Raw genomic sequence first — 21385 nt, 5'->3', positions numbered from 1 at the left:
GTTGTACTCGCAGTCTGATTTGTTGCATGGTCGTTCTTGGACGTTGTCTGCTGTGCCGTAGTTTTTGACAACAAGTACCGCAAAAATGACCAAGACTCGGGTTGCCGTGTTTATCGCGTGCACCGCCTTTGTCATCCTCGGCGGACTGTACTTGACACAACCCAATCCTACCATGTGGTTCAACCAAGTCATCACCGTCGAGCAGAATCCGGGGTATACCGAGACACACGCGACGTGGACGTTTGATGACCCAGCCGCGCTGCTGCTCGAGCTCGAGACCTGGCGCCCAAAGTGGCCGGTCGGTCCACCGCATACTAAATCGCTGAGTGATCGTGCTGCGAACGGGCGGCCGGCAACGTGGTCGTACCCAGAGTCAGTGTGCACCTCCCACGGGAGTTGTGACACGCTGCTTGAGCATCTGCCCTGTCCCAATGGACCGGCTCCAGCCACCGGATTGCACGATCCACGGTTTACGCAGTTGGCATTATCGACGTGCTCGTATCGCCGGATTGCCTCGTGCTTCCCAAAGGACCTGCAGGAGTGCTTTTCGCGGCGCCTCAACCGCAGTCGCTGGCTCATTGTGCTGGGCGATTCCGTCACGCGGAATACGTTTCACGAGTTCTTTACCCATCAAATGCCCCAGGATCAACAGAAAAGGCTGCTGCTCTCGGCGGAAAGAGTTGGCGGTTTCGTGCCATTCAAGCGATACTAGTTGAGTTTCTTGATCAAAAATGAAGAGAATTTGCAAACATGCGCTCCTCGTTGCTGCGAGGTCATGGTTATTTTTGGCGCAATCTTACTGCACTCACTTCTGTCTTTGCTCGGCGTTGGTGGTGCTTGTTCAATGCGTAACAAACACAGCAACCAAGATTTCCTGGTCTTTGGAAAGTTTCTCGTTACGATTCGGTTTATTGGAACCTCGGGCGGCCAGCAAACCATCGACAATATCGTCGCCGGCATGTCTCTCTCAGACTCGGAGCGACAGAACCTATTCTTCGAATTGGATGCCGAGTCGCAAGCCCGAAACGAGTCGCTGATTCCGGAAGCTAAACGCGACAGCCTGTTTCGCAAGCCCGACGTGGTCGTCATCAACGCTGGCCTGTGGGACACGCGCGTCATGCCTCCATCCTACTTCAATTACAGCATGACCTGGTGGCAAGAGGTGTTCCAAGAAATGCTGGGCTTTGAGCCTCAGCAGCTGTACTGGCGGAACATCAACCCGGTGTCGACCATGCTCCCTCACGTCGACCGGACCCGCCAATGCATGACAAACGAGCGCATTGCCGAGCTCAACTGGATTGCGCACAATTTGCTCATACGGCAAGGCGGTTGGCATAGCATTGACGCCTTCACCGCCATCGGCGGCTTTGTCCCGCCCGCAGAGGCTCTCAGCCAAGACTACTACCATCCCTCCACGCTCGAATTGTGCAAGGTGAATGACATGGTATTCGGCACAATATGCGACGTCGAGGCGTCCCCGCAGTAGTCGCAATATTGTTTGTGGGCAAAAGTTGCGCAAAGCACAGTATTTGAAACAGACAGACAGCATCGCGAGTTGCTTTCTGAGATTTGACTATTTATTTGTTGTTGTTGATCGAACGCGACACACGATGAGATGATCGAGTGATCTTGTAATAAAGCTGCTTTTCGGCTCTCCTGAGGCTTCAAGCAAAATGAATGGAAATGCAAACAGAATCAAGCACAATGGGGTTTCCTTCACTTTCATGCCGCGCCAGAGTTGAACAGCGGAGTGATTCTTGTGGTTTTTTTATTTCTGAGTGGTTTTTTTATTTCTGAGATTATTTCCTGCGACCAGTTCTTCATATTCAGTCCATTCTTTTTGTTTCAATATCAGCAATGTCAACGCAACGCAAGCAGGTTGGGGAATTGAAAATTTTACTTTTGGAAGCTGACTTTTCAACAAAATAAAACCTCCGCCAACGAATGAGACAAAGAATGACAGATGACGATTGGAGGATGCTGTAACAGTCGGATGTGATTGGGATGGGAGCGGTAAGGGAATACAGGTGGGGGGGTAGGAGAGGGGAGATGGTGGTGTGTGGTGGGGTGAGATTCAGATGGCGTGATGTTCGTGTTCCAATTCGTGCTTCAGCATCATCCATCACAGTCACAGTCGCAGTATGCCGTTGCTTCTTCATCTTGTCGTTATGAACTCTTGATCGGTCGGATTTCTCGGTGGTGGGGGTTGGGCACAGTCGTCGTCGTCGTCGTCGTCGTCGTCGTCGGCGTCGGGATTGAAGGCGCTCGTCATTGGCGGCGGCGGATTTCTGGGACGGCACCTCGTGGACGAGCTCCTCGCGCGCGGCTGGCAAGCAAGCGTGTTTGACGTCCGCAAGACATTCGACGACGCTCGCATCCCGTTCTTTACTGGCGATCTTCGCAAGGAGGAGGTGAGCAGAACTGGAGCAAAAACTCGCCTCAGAATTCACACTGAGAGCAAATTTTGTAACACTGAGACTTGACATGTCTTTGTGAATTTGGTTGTTTTTGGGCAGGATTTGCTGCCAGCACTCCGCGGCATTGATGTCGTGTTCCACTGCGCGACTCCTGCTCCATTGAGCAAAAACCGGTGCGTTGAACACGTTGTGAACGTTATCAAGTGTTTTTTGTGGAAGCAAACTCACTGACATTAAATAATACAGAGCCCTCTTTATCGATGTCAATGTCAATGGCACAAAGACCATTGTCGCGGCTTGCAAAGCTGCGGGCGTTCACGTAAAGCTCAGAGGATGTTGATTTTGCGATCGTCATGATTGACTCGAAAACTCACCAACCAAAACACAAAACTCTCCCTCACAGCGAATGGTGGTCACGAGCAGCGCAAGTGTCATTTATGCTGGCGCCGACTTGGAGCTGGCCAACGAGGATGTGCCATACGCCAATCCCCCGATCGACGCGTACACTGAAACCAAGGCCGAGCAGGAGCAGATTGTCCTCGATGCCAACAACGACACGGGCAAGGAAGCCACCTCGTTCCTCACAGTCGCCATCCGCCCACATGGCATCTTTGGTCCTCGCGACCCCCATCTCGTGCCGACACTGGCCACCATGGCTCGCGCAGGCAAGTCGAAATACATTATCGGCAACGGCAAAAATGTCGTCGACTTTACCTACGTCAAGAACGTTGTGCATGGCCACATTCTGGCTGCCGAGAAGCTTACGTGCGGCTCCAAGGTCGCGGGCAAGGCGTACCACATTACCAACGACGAGCCCATCCGCTTCTGGGGATTTATGGAGCAAATTCTTGTCGGTCTCGACTATCCAGCGCCGTACCTGCACATTCCGTACTGGCTCGTGTACTTTATCGCCCTCGTTCTTGCCCTCATCACCAAGCTGCTCAGCCCCATCACCAAGCTCAACCCGACATTTACGCCATTAACGGTCGCGCTCGCTGGAACGCACCACTCGTACGATTGCGCCCGTGCCAAGAAGGATCTCGGCTACGCTCCAGTCATCAGTCTCAAAGATGCCATCGCAGAAACCATTGCCACCTGCGAGCAGTGGCGCAATCCCAAGGCAGCGCCCGCAAAGCCCTCCAAAAAGCAAAAGTGATTGGGGTTTTTTTTTTCTTGTTTGGTGTTTTTCTTTCCGGTGCGACTGTTTGCCTTTTGTTTTTGGTTCTGCGCCATGTAGAAGAAGATGTCCAGAGTGGTGAAACTGAAAAGCACTTAAATTGATTCACAAAATAATAAACAAAATCAAACAAAATCAAACAATAGCCCACGGGACAAAACTGTCGTATCAAATGGAAATGTACGCATCAATCTACAGGGTTTTGACGTGTGCCTCGGATGGGGGAATCATGGCTGGAGGCAATTGGAACCAGCCAAGCGGCGAAGATGCTCGGCGACTTGGCGACCAATGACCACGGGGAGTGAATGGTTGCGAGCCATCGGAGGCAAGGAATAGTGGCGACGCCGTCGGCACAATGATTGGCGAAATGGCAACAACTTGAGAGCCTTGCGAGGGATAGGCGTATGTGAAGAGTTGGGGCTGCGGTTGCTGCTGGGGGTGCATGTGCGAATACTGAGGGTAGAATGGCATCAAGTGCGGCGAGGCGGGCACAGAGTTGAACTTTGGTGCACCGTTCAACGCCCACGGGATGTGCGCGGCAGTCTCGCTTTCACGGGGAACATGCGCAAGAGTTTCGCTTTCACGGCGCGCACGAGCGCTTTGCTCCTGCATCATGCACACTCCGGCGAGAGTTGCGAGCGACATGAGACGATCGACTTTGGGCTGCGGTGATTGTTGCTGGGGTGCGTGTTGCTGTTGAATAAAGTGTTGTTGCGGGTGGGGGTGCTGCTCTTTCGTGGGCTGTGCCAAATAGGCAGGCTGCAGAGGCTGGTACGTCTGGCCCTGCTGCAGCTCGTCGTCGTCTCCTTCGGAGGCGGTGTCGTCACTGCTGCAGCTGCTTTCAGAGTACGAGACGATGCTCGGCCGTTGTAGTTGTTGTTGTTGGTGCTGCTGCTGCTGCTGCTGCTGCTGCTGCTGCTGGGACGCGCCAAAGCGTTGTACGGAATCGACCGATTCAGCGGTCGCCGGATAGGGTGAAACGCGAGCGTGCTCCTTGCTGGCAAGCTTCCGCGGAGGAATCGCGCCAGTCAGGCCTGTGCGGCGGCTTTGGCGCTGAATGTCGCGAACGTGGTGATCAATCAAACGTGGGCGGGTGTTGGTCATGGTGGAAGTGTTTCGGGATTCGCTGTGTGCCGATGACTCGATGACAGTGCCATCATCGGTGTTGTCGGAGGCAGCAGCAACGCTCACGTTAGATTCTTGGCGATGCTGGTCAGCCTGGTTGTTGTTGTTGTTGTTGTTGTTGTTGTTGTTGTTGTTGTTGTTGTTGTTGTTGTTGTTGTTGTTGTTATTGTTATTGTTGCTGTTGTCCAGTGGAGTGCCATCCTGGCTGCTGTCCGAGTCGGCAGCGCTCAGCTGAAGGTACGAGTCCGCCTCACGAATGGCGCTGCTACTGACCGAGTCGCAGCTTTCAACGGATGCTGGGCCTGCTGTCATGCGCACCGCGCCAGAGAACGAGTCAAAGTCGGCAAAGGAGGAAGACATGTCAAACATGGACGTGTCGGCTCCCGCTGGAAGGAAGAGCGCGTCGCTGATGGTGTAGGGAGCAGCCGCGCCAGCGACCGGCCTGGGGTGCACGCTTGGAGTGGAGTGTGTGTCCTTGGACTTTTTGGTGCCAATGCTGACGTGATCAACGTCATCCTCGAGCTCGAGGTCAGAGTTGCCTTCCTCTTCCGAGTCATAGTCGCTTTCGTCCGAATCCATGCCATCGGCGCGGCGGCGGCGGGCGGCGATCGAATATGCGCGGCCAGCGCCCGTGCGTGTCTTGAGCGCGTTGCGGCGCAGACGCGATGTGGTGGTGCCCATAAACTCGTCGAGCGGCAGGACGAGGTGTTGGACGAGGTCTTTGTGCAGCTTGGCGACGTAGGGAACCGTCTCCGAGCCTGCCGTCGTGCGGCGCAGGTGTTGCATCCAGACGTGCGACTCGACGTTGTTGCGCTTGTTTGGCTTGACGCGCTTCAAGCAATCTTCGTGGCCGCAGACAAACTGGGTACGACGAACCATTTCCAGAGCAGCAGCAGCAGCGGCGGCGGCAGAAGCAGAAGCAGAAGCAGAGGTTGGGTGGAAATCGAAATGACTCGTACTACTACTGCTGGTGGTAGAGTCCGAGTCGGAGGTGGACGATGATTCAATAGTCTTGGCGGTGAAGGAGGTGGTGCCAAGCCAGAGGTGATCCGCGCTGCTGGGTGGTGGTTGTTGTTGTTGAAGCTGGAGTTTTGCTCGAAGATTGGCGGCTGTTTGCAATTGCAAGTGTAACTGCTCCAGCTGCGATCGTCCTAGTTGAGTGGAGGTCGTCTGTGTAGCAAGACAAGTTGGTCAGGGTGAGTACTTGGTTGTTGGTGGTTGGTGGTGGAGTGGTGGGCGGAAAAGCAGAGGGTGTGAGGTAAATAATAATAAAAAATCTCGTTACCTCAGCCAGGCGGATGTTCTTGTCAGGTTGACCGGTGTTCGAGGTGCCAGTAGTAGTCGCAATCGCAAGAAGCGTTGATGATGGTGATGACGATGTTGATGATAGGGAGGTGGAGGAGGCCACAGTGGTAGCAACGTGAGCGGCTGGCGCGTGCGGTTTCTTGGCGGAGGTTGGTGTTGTTCGTGGTAGCGTCGGTTTTACAGCCGCCGGCGAATTGATGTTGCTGCCGTTGTTCTTCCCGCCGGTAGTGCTGACACGACTGCCCTCGCTGGTGTCGAGGAGTTTGGATGGGTGCGAGTGGATCGGGATGCCAGATCGATCTTGATGCTGAGGGTGATGCAAAGGGGCAGTGCTGGCAGGCGGGCTGTGAACGGACGTACGTGCGGTTTGAGCAGCAGCAGACATGTGGCGGCAAAAGTGCACGCAGCAGAGTGAGAAGGCGTTCAATGCACAGCAATGGTCGCCGCCCGCCGTTCCAGTCGCATCAGGCGATGATGATGGAGAGGGAGGTGATGAAGCAGCGATTTGCATGATGGTTGGTTGGTTGGTTGGTTGTTGGGTGTCGGGTCCAAGCGGTTGAAATACACTTCAAAAAACAAAAAAACACGCCGCAAGCCAAACCAAGCCAAAAAACGCTCGGCTCTTTTATTATTGTTTTGTTGTGGATGACGGGTGGTTGAGAGCAGTGCTGAAAATCGAAGACCAAAGATCAACGAGATAAAGAAGCTGCTCAAATGATAAAGAAGCGAAATGGAAGGAAAAAATGTTGACTGAACAGAAAGAAAAGAAGAAGAAGAAAAAAAAAAAAACAGGCAGAACGTGATTTTCTTTCACGCTTTTTTTTTTTTTTTTACACCGGGTTTTTTATTTGTTGCTCGTTTTTATCAGTTTTGCTGCCGCTGTTCTTCTTCTGATTCTTCCATTGTTGATGAATTCAGAGAACACAAACAGATCGTTGAAGAATCACATCACAAAACTTTCCCCCCCCCCCCAAACGAGAGCAATCGCTGGGTAAAGAGGCGCGCAAAGTGAGGTGAGGGTGAGAGCGTGAAAATGACACGGTTGGTTTTGTAGCATTGAATTCGCACTCTGATTTGTCGCATATGACAGCCACAAGGGTCAGCAGCGATTATCGTTTGACAATCCGCTGTTTGCGGTGACAGTTGTCAGTTGGGTCCCCCGAACAGAAGGTGATGAATCGAAACTAAGGGAGGAAAATGCAAGGAGGGAAAAATAAAAACAAACATTTATATCCATAATTTTGTTTTTGAAAAAAAAAAAAAACACCATAAAAAATTAGAAATGCGAGAATCTCAGACAGAAGAGCGGAAGTTTTGTTGTTGTTGTTGTTTTGTTTTGTCCAGCTTGTTGTATTCATTCACTTGATGAAACTCATGAGTCGCAAGCCATAGCAGTGAGCGTTGAAAGACCAAACGCTTTTGTTCCCCGCTTCAACGCTGAGCACCTCAATACACCTCGCTCTGCACCCCCTGCAGTGCGCGTTGTCTCAAGAGTGTGGGCACAAAAGGACGAGCGAGTGCGCGACGAGCAGAACCCGTGTCATCGAAACAAACGCAACACTGGGACATTGGGATTGTTGCCAAACTTCCACGCCGTCTATCAAGCCAGGAGCAGCGAGCCGCTTTCTTACCAGAGCAAAGCACAGCAGCAAGGCAGGAGGTGATCTCGCTAAACCAACGTGCTCTTTGAAAACGATGTGGTGGCTGAAAAATAAAAAAAAAAAGACTGCACAAAGCCATGATTTAATCAAAGGCGTTTTCCGAGATTGAAGGCGCATGTTTCAGACAACGCATCCGATTGGACGCCGCGCAAACAGTCGTCACACCACCGTTGCCAATCCGATTCCACAGCCACCAGGCTCGGGCGGTGGACGGGATTGGCACCAGAGTTCTATTGGGGCAAAAACAAAAATCCTGGATTTGCTGGCAGGGGGCTGGACGTCAACGGAGGTGAGAAGCAACGCAAAAGTGCTGGGCGCACAGAATCGAAAGTGGGACGACGAGTTTGGAGCTGTGTGTGGTTGAACGGCGTTCGCGGCAATGATGACGCATGAATTAAGCTGCAATAACGCTGGTGGGGAAGAGGGTGTGACGGAGAGCGAAAGAGCGAAAGAGAATGGGGCTGAACTCGCAGCGCAGCAAATAGCACAAACCGTCTCGTTCACTTTCCCCTTTGACCAAGCTCGTCGTGTAACATTTACAATAATCATCGGCAATCACCAGCATAAAATTGTGTCAGCTATTGGAGTTGGTCGTCTCCAATGTGTGAGTCCTGCATTGGAGGCTTTTTCAGCCACTGTAAACGAGCTTTTCGATTTCCTTTTTTTTTTTTTTTTTTTTTTTTTTTTTTTTTTTTTTGTTCCTTTCGTAGGGCCAAAGAAGCTGTGCCGCCCGTCTCCCTTGAGTGCATTGCGCTCCGCCACCAGCATGGCTTTCATCACGACTTTATTGGCATCCTCGAGGCGCACGCGGCAAGCATGCCCGACCTGCTGGAAAGGCGCTGCCCAAAAGCTCCCTCAGGAACAAAAAGTCAACCCAATTTCGTAAGCCTTTTTTTTGCTTGATTTATTGATTTCGCTGACAAGCTAGATCGAGCTGTTGTTTTATTTTATTTGAAAAGACGCAGTCATTTTCATTTAACTTTGTCTTTTTTTTTTTTCTGGAGGAGTATTTTGTTCGATTGCTTTTGAGTTGTTTGTTTCCTTCCTTCCTTCCTTCTCTTTCTCCCTCAGCCGCGTCTTTCTCCTTGTTCTCTACATCACAATATTGATTATTGATTGAGCTGCTTTTTGATTTTGAAAAGCTGCAGTCATTTTCATTACGTTTTTGTTTTTTCGATTATTTTAATCGATTTTTTTTTTCTTTCTCCCTTCACGCTGCTTGCTCCCTCAAACACCTTCTTCTTCTTCTTCTTCCTCCTCCTCCTCCCCGTCCTCGTCTACATTGCATTTATGTATCACATGGAAACCATGTCGTCTACCACTCAGTCGGGCGCGTTCAAGCCACCAGCAGTGAAAACCCAGCCAACCTCCAAGCGCCGCCGAACCCAAATATCAGAGCAACAGGTGAGGGAGCTGGAGATGCTCTTCGACGTCGACCCGTGGCCGTCTGCCGAGGACAAGATTGCTCTGTCCAGGAGACTCGAGCTGAGTTTCCAGTCGGTCCAAGTGTGGTTCCAGAACCGCCGCGCGAGAGCCAAGAGGCAGGACGAGGTTTCGCATGCACGCGTTTACAGTGTCGACTCCGACGACGACGACAACAACGACAATGACAATCAGTCTGACAAGGCCGTTGAAGGTTCAGCGAAAAGAGTCCCTCCTAAGGCACCTGAGAATTCCGTCCAACGCGACGAGATCGATGTCAGAGACAGACCATGGCGTGCTATCAGGCCACCGCTAAACCCAATGCTTCAACGCATTTCAGCAGGACCGATGTGGCGCAAAGATCCTTGGAGAGATGATGAATTCGATGTCGACGCTTCAACTGCTCGTTCTGCTCCGGAGTTGGGAAAGTCAAGCGATGGCAAGGAATTCCTTTCGCCAATTTCAAGCATGGAATTCCTTTCGAAACAGCCGAGACTTTTCGAATTCGATGTCGACGCTTCAACTGCTCGTTCTGCTCCGGAGTTGGGAAAGTCAAGCGATGGCAAGGAATTCCTTTCGCCAATTTCAAGCATGGAATTCCTTTCGAAACAGCCGAGACTTTTCGAATTCGATGTCGACGCTTCGTCGACTACGACGACGACGACAATCAGTCTGATAAGACTGTTGAACAGTCATCGATGTCTATCAATGTATCGGGATTCCTTTCGAAACAGCAAGGACGTTTGAAACGTCGTCCTGTCCAGTGGCAGAGATTCACTGTGGTGGGTGGTGTGCTCGAGTAAGTCATCCCCTCGCTGATGGTTATGAATGAATCTTGTCAAGGCGAAGCGCTCATTGAAAGCGGTGCCAGCTTGCAGAACAATCATATCGGCGCTGCTGGAGCGCAAAGGACTGCTGAAGAACTTAAACGGAACACAACGGTGACCAAACTACGGTAAGACACTTTACTATGACTGATAGCTTGTGAGTGATTTCAGAGGGCATTCAAACTGGCTCACTGGTGGAGGGGATTGACAGTATGCACGATAATCAAATTCGCGATGCTGGAGCGCAGGCGATTGCGGAGGCACTCAAGGTGAACACGACGTTGACTGTGCTCAGGTAGTGCATCTCACTTTTGACTATGTTCGACAGAACATTCAAAGTGCTCACTGATGAAGGATGGACAGTCTGAGTGAGAATCAGATTGGCGATGTTGGAGCGCAAGCGATTGCTGAAGCACTGAAGGTCAACACAACGCTGGTTGAGCTCGAGTAAGGCATCATTCGTTAACTGACGCATATGAGCGGGTGGCTTCCGCAACGGGCAGTGAGAGTGCTCACTGATGGAGCGCATGGACAGTCTGCATCAGAATCAGATTGGCAGTGCTGGAGCACAGGCGATTGCCGAGGCACTCAAGGTCAACACGACACTCACCAAGCTCGAGTAAGGCATCTCGTTTTGATGTTGACGCTTGCGAGTGGGTGATTTTGCAGAGGACAGTGAGAGTGCTCACCGATGGAGAGATGGACAGTCTGAACTATAACAAGATTGGCGAGACTGGAGCGCAGGCGATTGCCATTTCGCTCAAAGTGAACGTGACGGTGACTTTGCTTGAGTAAGGCACCTCACTTGAACCAAGGCGTGTGGGCGAGTGAACCTGCAGATGGCATTTTGAGTGCTCACTGACGAGGACGGGAACGGACAGTCTGAGCTGGAATGAGATTGGCGAAGCTGGAGCGCACGCAATTGCTGATGCATTCAAGGTGAACAAGACGGTGACAAAGCTCGAGTAAGGCACCTCACTTGAACCAAGGCGTGTGGGCGAGTGAACCTGCAGATGGCATTTTGAGTGCTCACTGACGAGGACGGGAACGGACAGTCTGAGCTGGAATGAGATTGGCGAAGCTGGAGCGCAAGCGATTGCTGAGGCTTTCAAGGTGAACACGACGGTGACAAAGCTCGAGTAAGTCATCTCTGTGGTTGTGAGTGGGTGATTGTAGCAGAGGGCAGTAAGCGTGCTCACTGATAAAGGATGGACAGACTGAGTGATAATAAAATTGGCGATGTTGGAGCGCAAGCGATTGCTGAGGCTTTCAAGGTGAACACGACGGTGACAAAGCTCGAGTAAGTCATCTCTGTGGTTGTGAGTGGGTGATTGTAGCAGAGGGCAGTAAGCGTGCTCACTGATAAGGGATGAGCAGACTGAGTGATAATAAATTTGGCGATGTTGGAGCGCAAGCGATTGCTGAGGCTCTCAAGGTGAACACGACGATGACCGAGCTCATGTAAAGCATCTTACTTTCACCGATGTATGTGAGTGGGTAGTTTCCGCAAAGGGCAGTGAGAATGCTCACTGATGGAGCGCATGGACAGTCTCCACCATAGTCAGATTAGCGATGCCGGAGCTCAGGCGATTGCTGAGGCCCTCAACGTGAACAAGACGCTGACTCGTATCAAGTAAGGGATGCCACTTTTACTGAAGCTTGTGAGTGGTTGATTTCAGCAGAAGGTAGTAAGCATGCTCACAGATGGAAATGCTTAGTCTCGGCCGGAATCAGATTGGTGATACTGGAGCGAACGCGATTGCTGAAGCACTCAAAGTGAACAAGACGGTGAAGAGGCTCTAGTAAGGCATCTCACTTTGATTGATGCATGTGAGTGGTGTTTTCCAGAGAGTACATCGAGAGTGGCTCACTGATTGGGGCGACAGCTTGTTCGATAATCAGATTGGCGATTTGGGAGCGCACGCGATCGCTGAGGCACTCAAAGTGAACACATCGCTGACTGATCTCAAGTAAGGCCTCGCTTTCACCGATGCTTGTGAGTGGGTGATTTTTGCAGAGGGCGTTCACAATGCTCATTTATGGAGGGACGGACAGGTTGGGGAACAATCAGATTGGCGATGCTGGAGCGCTGGCGATTGCTGAAGCACTCGAAATAAACACAACGCTGACTTCTCTCTGGTAAAACACCGTCGGTTTCGTACGTCAAACCATTTCTACCGCAAGATACTGACACTCTCCTCTTGAATACTGATCCGTACAATAGTGCCGCTCAAGATTCCATCTCTGACCTCGACTTGCGCAAGCATCTCAACAACTTCCGAAGAACGTCGCACTCCTTTAAGCCGAGGTGGGTACATCATTAAATCAGTTTTTCCACTTTTCATCATGTCACTCACAAGCAGCAGTACAAGTAGTGCTGCTGCGCCATCCGTTCCCGAGCCAATGGTCACGAGTCCAGAAGACAACAATCCGGGCGCAAACCTGGAAATTCTATCCGCAGTTGCCGAAGAATCACGGACCTTGGTGCCAATGGACACACGTCAAGCTGACGAAACAACTGACTTGGGTCGAGCGGTCAAACCCCCGATCGCAGAGATTCATGCGCAGACAATTCTTCCAGGGGCTGTCCACGACGAACACAGTAGTCTGATTGAAACCAAGGTTTCTACAGCAGGCATTCCCAGCATGAACTCAAACGTAAAGATCGCACATTGGCATCGTCTGTTCGACATGGCCACTCTGATAGCAGCCGGCGAAGGCTTGCTGAAAGAACAACCCGCGAACTTTGCTCAAGGGATGCCGATTACTCCGGAACAACAGCTTGTGTACCATGCTAAAGAGCGATCGTTCAGTGTCGAGTCGGTCGCCAGTATGACTCAGCCAGCAAGCATTTTTGCGCAGCCATTCGAACTCGATGCCAAAGATCAAGAGCTGGAACAGCTTCGCCACGAGCTTGCTGCCAAATATCAGGAGCTTGCTGCCAGAGACCAGAAGCTCGCTGCCAGAGACCAGGAGCTTGTTGCCCGAGAGCAGGAGCTTGTTGCCCGAGAGCAGGAGCTTGTTGCTAGAGAGCAGGAACTCACTGCCAAGGAAAGTCGGATCGACAATCAACCTCTCAACTCTGACGGACACATCCCGCAAATTCCTCTCGCGACTCTTCTCACCGCCACGAACAATTTTGCTGCGGATTCCCTGCTCGGCGAAGGAACTTTTAGTCGCGTGTATGGCGCCAGTTTGCCTGTCGCCATCAAGAGGCTGCCCGCCGAATTGATCCAGCATTATGTAGAGTTTCAATCAGAGCTGGAATCTCTATCTAAATTCCGTCACCCCAACATTGTTGCGATTCTGTCTTATGCCAACAGTCACGATGAGTATTGCTTGGTGTACGAGTTTATGCCCAATGGTTCTGTTCGCGATCGCTTGGATCGCAAAAACGGCACGCCTCCGCTGACCTGGTACCAGCGCCACCGCATTGCGGCTGGTGTCGCCCGTGGCATGAACTACGTCCAGACAGCCTTTCCTGATCATGTTCTGATCCTTCTCGATCTGACGACAGACAATGTTTTGCTAGATGCCTCTCTCGAGGCCAAAGTATCTAATTTCGGTCTTGCCCGTGCTGCCCAACATCTCCATGAGACGAGCTACCTGCCCACCCCGCACCTTCAAGGCACAAAGGTGTACATGTGTCCCGAGTTCTTTGCGGAGAGCAAAATGACCGTCAAAACGGACGTTTATGCTTTTGGCATGATTTTGCTGGAATTGGTGACGGCAGAGAAGGCCAGCATTCGCATGAAGTCAAACGCGCGAAAAGCTGTGAAAAACCAAACCATCAATGACATGCTGGATCCAGTACTCATTCTAACTGAGGCAGAGTGCCAGAGCATCCACAAGATTGTCGTTCTTGCACTTGAGTGTCTTGAAGAAGCAGCTGAAGATCGCCCATCATTCGGTACCCTCCTTGCTACATTGGATCATTGATGCCAAACTACAATTGTTGTATTGAATTTAAAGCATCGTGGCTCTGCATTTCTCGTATCCATGCGAACACAAAGCATCTTTTACAAAGTCGCGCATTTCTCCTTTAGATGACGAACATAAAGCGCCGAAACGACAAGTATCTGTACAGTTGATTGCCACACTCGGTGCTAGGGTGGCGACCCCGCCCCTATCGAGTCGTCGTAGGAAGGAGGCAGCTCCCGCAATGTCAATTCACGTTCGCTGCCTTCCGAGTGCATTAAATCGATCAATGAGATATCCGGCGACAAGCTCGCGCCAGAGTTTCCAGATGATGATGCAAGACGATGGGCAAGTTGCTGCGCGGCATGGACGGCATCGAGCATGGAAGGGCGAGCAGCGACTGCAGGTGGGTACGAATGGGTGGATGAAACTGGAGCAGCAGGTGCGTGTGTACCATCAACGCTTGTCGCTCGAGGCAGTGGTCTCGGAACTGTTGGTGATGAGTCGGCGGAAGTCGTCGGGTGCGCGATAGTGGGTGTGTACTCTGGCGGTTGCTCGAGGTCGTCCAACTGCACCGAGTAGCCCGCTCGTGGCGGTGCGTCTCCAAATAAGCTTCGCCAATGCTGCAACAAGGCAGTGGCGTTCGGTATAATTCCAGATAGCGCAGCGCCGGCAGCGGCATCTGCCGCTTCCGAACTCATTGGCTCTCGAGTCGTCGGCCGCGTCCGCCGCGGAGGAGGAGGAGCACCAGGCTCGAGCACGACGCGAGTGGCTCTTGCATCGATACGGCGACTACCGAGATTGGCATGCATCAAGCGAGGTGAGTTTGTTCAACGCAAAGTAACAACAACAACAACAACAAAAAAAAAAAAAAAAAACAACAACAACAACAACAACAACAACAACAACAACAAAAAAAGCTGATTCGCTGCTTTGCGTACATGTGAATCGAATTTGCCAGCATGACAAAGGCTACGATTGTCAAAAGCACAATCAGTCCAGCGCAGCTGAGCCCGAGAACTGTTCCAGAAATGGAATCGGAGGACGACGAGTATCCAATAAAGAGCCGTTTTTGCGAGCAGTCCTCGCCTTCATGAAAATCATCGCAATGACATGTCATGCCAATGCACACGCCGTGTGACGTGCACTTGTCTGTGCGCAAGCAGGAGGCTACGAGGTGCAAACCGACGATGAGCCAAACACAAAGCTACGAATCAGCCCCGCCGCAACGCAGAACGACCAACAATCCAATCCTTCCATCAAAGCAGCTCATACTGATAGGGTCGCAGTTGGCACCGGCATAGCCCTTTTGACAAACGCATGCGCCTTGAACGCATTCCCGGCGCCCATAGCAATCCGACGCACAAGCCACTATTGGAATGGAGCAATCCTCGGCGCCTGTCCATGGCGGATTGCAAACGCAAGAATCAAAGCCAGTGTTGTCACTGATGCACTGGCCGTGCCCGGAGCAGCCTGCAGGGCAGTCGCCTGCAAAGTCCACGGGCGAAATTGGTTTCGAGCATACACCGGCATCGTCCAATTTGATGAGTGAGATGAGCAACGCAAAAAGGCTGGTACCTGTCGCTTTGACGCCACCACGATCCCATAACACAAACGGCATCCAACAGCAAAGCAACGTACCTCGGTCGAGAATGACGCAGGGCATCTCGGAGCAATAGCCAATCGAATAGTGAGCGACAGAGCTGGAAGTCGACGCAGACGCTGGACGTGGCAGTGCTACCGTCAAGTACACGGGGTCGGCACTCGACAGCGCATAGGAGAGAACGCGCGTGACGGTCGTTGCCGATGTCAAAGTGACCAACGGATTCTGGGAACGACTGGGGCATGCGTTTATGCCCACAAACAGCCGCAGACCCGAGTTTGGCACGGCAACTTGCAACGACAACATGAATGTATCGCTACCGGGATAGATGACATAGGTCTGGCTCTGGTACGGGTCGAGAATGCCGGCAACGCGGATTCCGTTTGGCAACTTGAGATTGGCGATTGTGAGCTCCTGGACAACCAGGGCATAGTTGACCACGCTGCTTGCACCACTCGAGCCTGCGACTGCCGCAATGGTTATCACCTCGTATGCGGGTCTTGCGGCGGCGGCGGGTGACGGGTTGTACGGACACGTCCACCCGACAGACGGCTGAGCAAATCCTTGGACGCCATCGCAGCACACCGTCGTGCTATCTCGTGTGTAGCTCAGCGTGGCCAGATTGCTGAACGAGGCCGAGACGCGGTATGCGACGTTGTCTGCACCGCTGTACCACAGCACAAATCGCTGCGGTCCTGCCGTCGAGTTGAGCGCGCTGAGCACCGGGACGCCCGCAACAATGCTCTGCTGCGCCAAGCCAGGGCATGCGAGTGCTGCGACAAGCACAACCACAGCAGCAGCAGCCGTAGCAGCAGCAGCAGCCGTAGCAGCACTCGTAGTTGTGTAGGCGGTCATCGCAAAATGAAAAAAACAAAAAATCCGCAAACTCAGAATTGCTCAGAATTTGCTCAGATTGATGATCAAATTTGTCAGAGTTTTCAGATGAGAACAAAAGAAAGCGGAGAGGTCGCTCCAACGAAAGCAGACCAAGTCTCGAGACCAGTACGAGGCGTATGAAGCGTTATGACGACTTGAATGAGCGAGAAAGAGGATTGACTTCATTCAAAGCGTCAAGTCGGTTTGATTCAACCGAGGTACAGTAGTGATTGACTGTCAATGCCCTGAGCTTGTCTCGATGCCTCCAAATCACCGTCACAAAATGAGCACCAGAGCGAGCGAGAGACGGACGAGAAGTTCAATTCGATTCAACGCGCTCTCACTACCCAGCCCCCCGCTCAATACAACCCTGCTCTCTGTAGAGTTAGAACTTACATGCACGAAATTGCTCCAATAAAATAGCTCAATGCTCAGTTCCCATTCTCAAAGGCGTTCATCCAAAACTAAATCACCGCAAAACGAACCTTAAAAACCAACGCTCAGAACCTCAGAACCTCAGACTTCAACCCCTCGGAACTCGGAATTCCAAACTCAAAAATCAAACTTGTGCTCACGATCGCCAAATAACCCATGTCGCACGTCGTCGAGTCTGCGGTTGCAGCGCGTGTGCTTGGCGGCCGCGGTGGGACGCAGCTTTCGCTCAGTCCGCCGAGCACCGACGGCGGCATGGCGATGCAAAACCGCTCCCTCGACGTCTACAACAACAGCCACAACAGCAGCAGCAACAGCAGCAGCAATAATCCCAGCGCCAAGGCCAGCGGGAGTCCGGACAGGTTCGCACGGCAGCCGTCCAGCCAGAGCCTCAAGTCGGCGCTCGCAGCCGGTGCCACAGACGGCCGAATCAGCCCAAGGCGGTCCCCGTCGCCACGCCTGCCTGACGAGGCGTCGCCCAGTGTCTTCCACGATGACCCAGCAGCCGTGCCCGCGACGGACCTGCGGGTGCCCGGTGCGACTGGCGCTTCGACAACGGCCGCTGCTTCGACTGCTGCTTCGACTGCTTCGAGTCACACCGCTACTTCTGCACAGACAACGCCGCTGCTGCAGGCCCTGCTCGAGGCGCAAAAGTGCGTCGAGGCAAGACTCAAGCTGGCCGAGCAGGCGACCGAGGCCAAGCAGGTCCTCGACAGCACGCAGGACGCCGCAGAGCTCCTCGCTGGGAAGCAAGTTCACACGCTCAAGCAGCGCGTCTTTCAATGGTTGTCCGATCCAAACTCATCCAAGTCGGCGTACTTGTGGTCCATCTTTATGATGCTGCTCATCGTCCTGTCGACGTTTACCTTTTGTCTGGGCACGGTCGAGGCGTTCAACTTGACGAGCGCGCAGCGGGATGCCTGGTTTGGGCTGGAGACGTTTGTCATTGTCGGGTTTTGCATTGACTACTTTGCCCGCCTTGCGACCGCACCAAACCGCCTGGCGTTTGCTATTCAGCCCATGAACGTTATCGACATTCTGGCCATTCTGCCGTACTTTGTCGACCTCATCCTCGAGGCGGCGCTCGGCAGCGGCCAGATTGGCATCATTACCATTATTCGTATCCTGCGATTGATTCGTGTGCTGCGGCTGTTCAAAATGTCCAACAAGCTTGAAAAGCTACGGCTCATGGGCATTGCCTTGAAGCGGTCCAAGGAGGGCGTCGTGATGCTCTTGCTGCTCGTCCTGATGGCGCTCGTCGTATTCTCGTCGTGCATCTTTTACGCCGAGACCTCGGTCTGCACGGAGGACGATGCCTCGAACCTGTATGTGTGCGACTTTAACGGCAACCAGTACGAAACCCCGTTCCAGAACATCCCGGCCTCGTTCTGGTGGTGCATCACAACACTCACCACCGTTGGCTACGGCGATGCCTATCCCGTCACACCCGGTGGCAAGCTGGTGGGCGCGCTCACAATGCTGTGCGGTCTACTCGTGATTGCATTTCCCATCACCATCATCAGTGCCAATTTGGGTGAAGTGTACGACGAGTACAAGCTGGCCAAGCAGCTTTGGGACTCTCGCGACAACAAGCTTCGCGCAGGTCTGTATGCACTTGAGGATGCTCCGGTCCAGGCGCTTGGGCTGATCAACAGACCAACCAAGCTGCTGGCCAGCCCGCTGCCCCAAGACTATCCTGACACGGTGCGGTTGGTGGTGCAGCTCACGGTCGCCACTGCGCAGCGCATCCAAGCCATCCGCGAGGAAATGAACGAGCTTGAGAACACGCTGGAAGGGTTTTCGGGTATTATCGACTCCATTCTGGTCACGTACCCGGAGCTTGCCAAGCAGTTCTCAGCACAAAACATCCCCGACGTCAAGTCAAGCAAGCTGTAGCATTGGTGGGTGAGGTTTGAAGTTGACAGTTTTGTTATTGAGTTTTTTTTTTTTTTTTTTGTTGGTTGTTTTTTGTGCTTGATTGGTGAGGACATGAATGCGAGTGTTGGTCAATTCTTTTGTCGAATGCTTGCTACAAGTGTATTTTTTTCTGTTCGTTGTTAATTGCTGTACCACTACATGATGCAAAGTCAATTGCCGAACAACCGAAACTTTGCATTTTTTTTTTTTTTTTTTTACTTGCGCTCGGGCTTGCGAACCAGGAAGAACATCATTGGCGTAAAGATCTTGGTCTGACCGCCGGCCACAAGACCCTGTGCAGCCTTGAGAAGCACGCTGCTAATCTTGGCGGTGCCGGAGGGAGCAACACGCAGGGTCTCAATCACGTTGACGAACGCGTGCGTGCACAGACGACCGAGCCAGGTCATGCGGAAGCCGCTGAGCGACCAGCTGCCGGCAAGAGGCTGGTACCACGGAATGTCGCCAGTCTCGGCCAGGTCGGAGATTTCGACAATTTCAAACCCGGCCTTCTTGAGCGCGTCCACCACCTCGTGGTCGTAAATCAGGTCGGGCAGACCGTCGCCCTCCTCAATGTCCTTCTTGATTTGGACTTGCTTCGGGTCGTTCGGGTTGTACTTGCTGGTCATGACCCACTCGTACCCGGAAAAGTATGCGCCGGGCTTGAGCGAGCGGAAGACCTCGCTAAACACGGCAACACGATCCGGGGCGTGGCAAGTCGCCTCGATGGCATACGCGCCGTCGAACGACTCGTCGGGCACAGGGACGTGCAAAAAGTCGGCCTTGATGAAGGAGCACTGCGCCTCCAGCTTGGCCTTGGCGTTGTGGATGCCGCCGCGCTGAATCTGGTAGGCGTTGTTGTTGATGCCGACCACATGAGCGCCCGAGAAGCGTGCAATCTCTCGCATCGGGCCGCCGACGCCGCAGCCAAAGTCCTGGAAAGTGAAGCGTGTGTGTGTGTGTGTGTGTGTGTGTCAGTGAAGTGAAAGGTGTAGAGTCAGGCGTGAGTGTTGTACCAACATTGTTCGGATGTTTTGTGTTCGTGTGGTTGTTTGAGCTTTCTGCTTACAGCAATCTTCTGGCCAGGCTGCAGGCGCATCTTGAGAGCAAGGTAGTGCTCGTGACGCACGATCGACTGCACAAAGCTCTCGGTGGCGCATCGCGGTGCAAAATGGAAGGATTGGCCCCAGCCGTACTCGTAAAAGTCGGTGGCAAGGTCGTAGTAGTGGTTGACCAACGTCGTGTACATGCTCTTGCGCTCTTCCACGCGGTCCTCTGTCAATTCATCAAAGAGTGCAGCCCATGTTGAGTGATGGTGAGGTACAGGAAGGATGACATGGAACAGAATACTGCAATATGGTCTGATGTTTTCACACCCAAGCTAAAAACCAAACAAACAAAAAAAGGTGCGAAACGCTCGTCATTGCATTACTTTTGGAATCGTCGTAGAAGGCCTCGTACTCGGAAGCAACCGTCGAGACATTGTCGCGGGCAATCGAGCCCTTCAGGAAGGCAGTCGGCACGAGCGACGTTGCAGTCGAGGCAACCGGCTTTTGAGAATCAGACATTTTGTTGTTTTTGTATGTGTGTGTCAATGATCGGGGGGAAAATATCGAGTGGTGCTGGTCACGGAATAAAAAAAAACTATTGCTTTTCTGTCGTGACGGGTTTTCTTGTCCTCGGAGGAATAGCAGGCAAAGTATAGCTGAAGGGTCGAAAGGGTATCAATCGCTGTTCCAACGAAGCGAGCGTATGCCGAGATGGAGCTTTCCTTGTAAAATGAAAGAAAAAGAAAGAAAAAAACGACTGTCGGGTTTTTCAAATAAGGGTTGGCGAGCGAGGCAATGTGTCGGGCATACGTTGCATTGCTGGACGGCGCCGGGCTGGAGCGAACTGATTGGCCAAACCGAGCTCAGCGAACAGTGGTGTGCTTTTTTTGTGCTTTTTTTTTTTTCTTTTTGTATTGAATTCCGTCGTTTGTGCCTGACGTTGTGGGGGTGGATGAGTGCGTAATCCTATGTGCATGTAATGAACGGAGACTGCGAGTCGAGCCAATGCAATGAATGGCAGCGAGCGAGACAAAAAGCGCGAGTGAAAAATCCCACCAAGGCAGTTTTTTTTCCCCTTTTTTCGCTTTTTTTTTTCTTTTTCTTTCCCGCTCCAATGCGACCAATGTGAGAACAGGAAACGATGAGCACAAAGTCGAGTCGACAAAAAAACAGGAGGAAGACCGCATGGCACGGAGGTTTTTGTCTTTAATTGACGCTGATCGGCGTTTCGCTCGTACATGTCAAAAACTGAAATGTGTGATCTCAGCGACTGTGATCCACGGTGTCATCATGGTATACTGCAGTGTGAGATTCACCAGCGATTGTTCATTTGTATTGTTGTATCAGCAGCAACGAAGCGTGGCAGGCTTATCCCAGCATTTCAGCGCCGAACCGTCAAATTGATCCTACGTCGCTGAGCCTCGCTCTCCATCGTCCCTCTGCTCAGTGTCTCAGTGTCGGTTCATTTCAATGTTTAAACTGGCAACATCTTTTGAGCATGTAGGTCCTTTCATGGGCGTTCCACGCGTTCCAGCAAAAATGTGAGTTTCAAAACTTTTCGGCTTGGTTTTCCACCGTTCCTCGACATCACCGTCGGCACTTTTTTCCATCCCCACTGACGTTCGTACCATGTCTCTCTTTTGTTGCCTCTGTTGTTGT

The 21385-nt window shown here is 52.3% G+C and overlaps 8 protein-coding genes across 8 annotated transcripts; 5 read left to right on the top strand and 3 right to left on the bottom strand.

The window, feature by feature from the left end:
* Nucleotides 1-85: 85 nt before the first annotated feature.
* CAOG_05259 (hypothetical protein) lies at nt 86-1486 on the top strand (the record flags this gene model as incomplete). Its single annotated transcript, XM_004346894.1, has 2 exons — nt 86-711; nt 862-1486. 2 exons carry the CDS (start codon nt 86-88, stop codon nt 1484-1486), a joined length of 1251 nt encoding a protein of 416 aa, XP_004346944.1.
* Nucleotides 1487-2004: 518 nt separating this feature from the next.
* Nucleotides 2005-3725, top strand: CAOG_05258 (sterol-4-alpha-carboxylate 3-dehydrogenase; the record flags this gene model as incomplete). Its single annotated transcript, XM_004346893.2, has 5 exons — nt 2005-2013; nt 2229-2411; nt 2517-2590; nt 2664-2736; nt 2821-3725. 5 exons carry the CDS (start codon nt 2005-2007, stop codon nt 3571-3573), a joined length of 1092 nt encoding a protein of 363 aa, XP_004346943.1. The 3' UTR covers nt 3574-3725.
* A 61-nt stretch (nt 3726-3786) lies between these two features.
* CAOG_05257 (hypothetical protein) lies at nt 3787-6409 on the bottom strand (the record flags this gene model as incomplete). Its single annotated transcript, XM_004346892.1, has 2 exons — nt 3787-5889; nt 6005-6409. The coding sequence occupies 2 exons, from the start codon at nt 6407-6409 to the stop codon at nt 3787-3789; spliced, it is 2508 nt and encodes an 835-aa protein (XP_004346942.1).
* Nucleotides 6410-8993: 2584 nt separating this feature from the next.
* On the top strand, nt 8994-9423 carry CAOG_05256 (hypothetical protein; the record flags this gene model as incomplete). The annotated part of the gene is made up of 2 exons (XM_004346891.1): nt 8994-9321; nt 9413-9423. The coding sequence occupies 2 exons, from the start codon at nt 8994-8996 to the stop codon at nt 9421-9423; spliced, it is 339 nt and encodes a 112-aa protein (XP_004346941.1).
* An 866-nt stretch (nt 9424-10289) lies between these two features.
* On the top strand, nt 10290-13873 carry CAOG_05255 (hypothetical protein; the record flags this gene model as incomplete). The annotated part of the gene is made up of 6 exons (XM_004346890.1): nt 10290-10381; nt 10470-10553; nt 10990-11073; nt 11484-11567; nt 11821-11904; nt 12298-13873. The coding sequence occupies 6 exons, from the start codon at nt 10290-10292 to the stop codon at nt 13871-13873; spliced, it is 2004 nt and encodes a 667-aa protein (XP_004346940.1).
* Nucleotides 13874-16497, bottom strand: CAOG_05254 (hypothetical protein). Its single transcript, XM_004346889.2, has 4 exons — nt 15494-16497; nt 15128-15340; nt 14794-15022; nt 13874-14644 (listed from the first exon to the last, which is right to left on the bottom strand). Exons 1-4 carry the CDS (start codon nt 16308-16310, stop codon nt 14041-14043), a joined length of 1863 nt encoding a protein of 620 aa, XP_004346939.1. The 5' UTR covers nt 16311-16497; the 3' UTR covers nt 13874-14040.
* Nucleotides 16498-16922: 425 nt separating this feature from the next.
* Nucleotides 16923-18659, top strand: CAOG_05253 (voltage-dependent potassium channel protein; the record flags this gene model as incomplete). The annotated part of the gene is made up of 2 exons (XM_004346888.1): nt 16923-16939; nt 17126-18659. 2 exons carry the CDS (start codon nt 16923-16925, stop codon nt 18657-18659), a joined length of 1551 nt encoding a protein of 516 aa, XP_004346938.1.
* Nucleotides 18660-18726: 67 nt separating this feature from the next.
* Nucleotides 18727-20529, bottom strand: CAOG_05252 (delta-24-sterol methyltransferase). The gene is made up of 3 exons (XM_004346887.2): nt 20110-20529; nt 19747-19952; nt 18727-19612 (listed from the first exon to the last, which is right to left on the bottom strand). The coding sequence occupies exons 1-3, from the start codon at nt 20243-20245 to the stop codon at nt 18896-18898; spliced, it is 1059 nt and encodes a 352-aa protein (XP_004346937.1). The 5' UTR covers nt 20246-20529; the 3' UTR covers nt 18727-18895.
* Nucleotides 20530-21385: the final 856 nt, after the last annotated feature.

The sequence above is a fragment of the Capsaspora owczarzaki genome, assembly GCF_000151315.2.
Source record: "Capsaspora owczarzaki ATCC 30864 unplaced genomic scaffold supercont2.8, whole genome shotgun sequence".
Lineage (NCBI taxonomy): Eukaryota > Filasterea > Ministeriida > Capsasporidae > Capsaspora > Capsaspora owczarzaki.
This window is presented reverse-complemented; position numbering and strand designations above follow the sequence as displayed.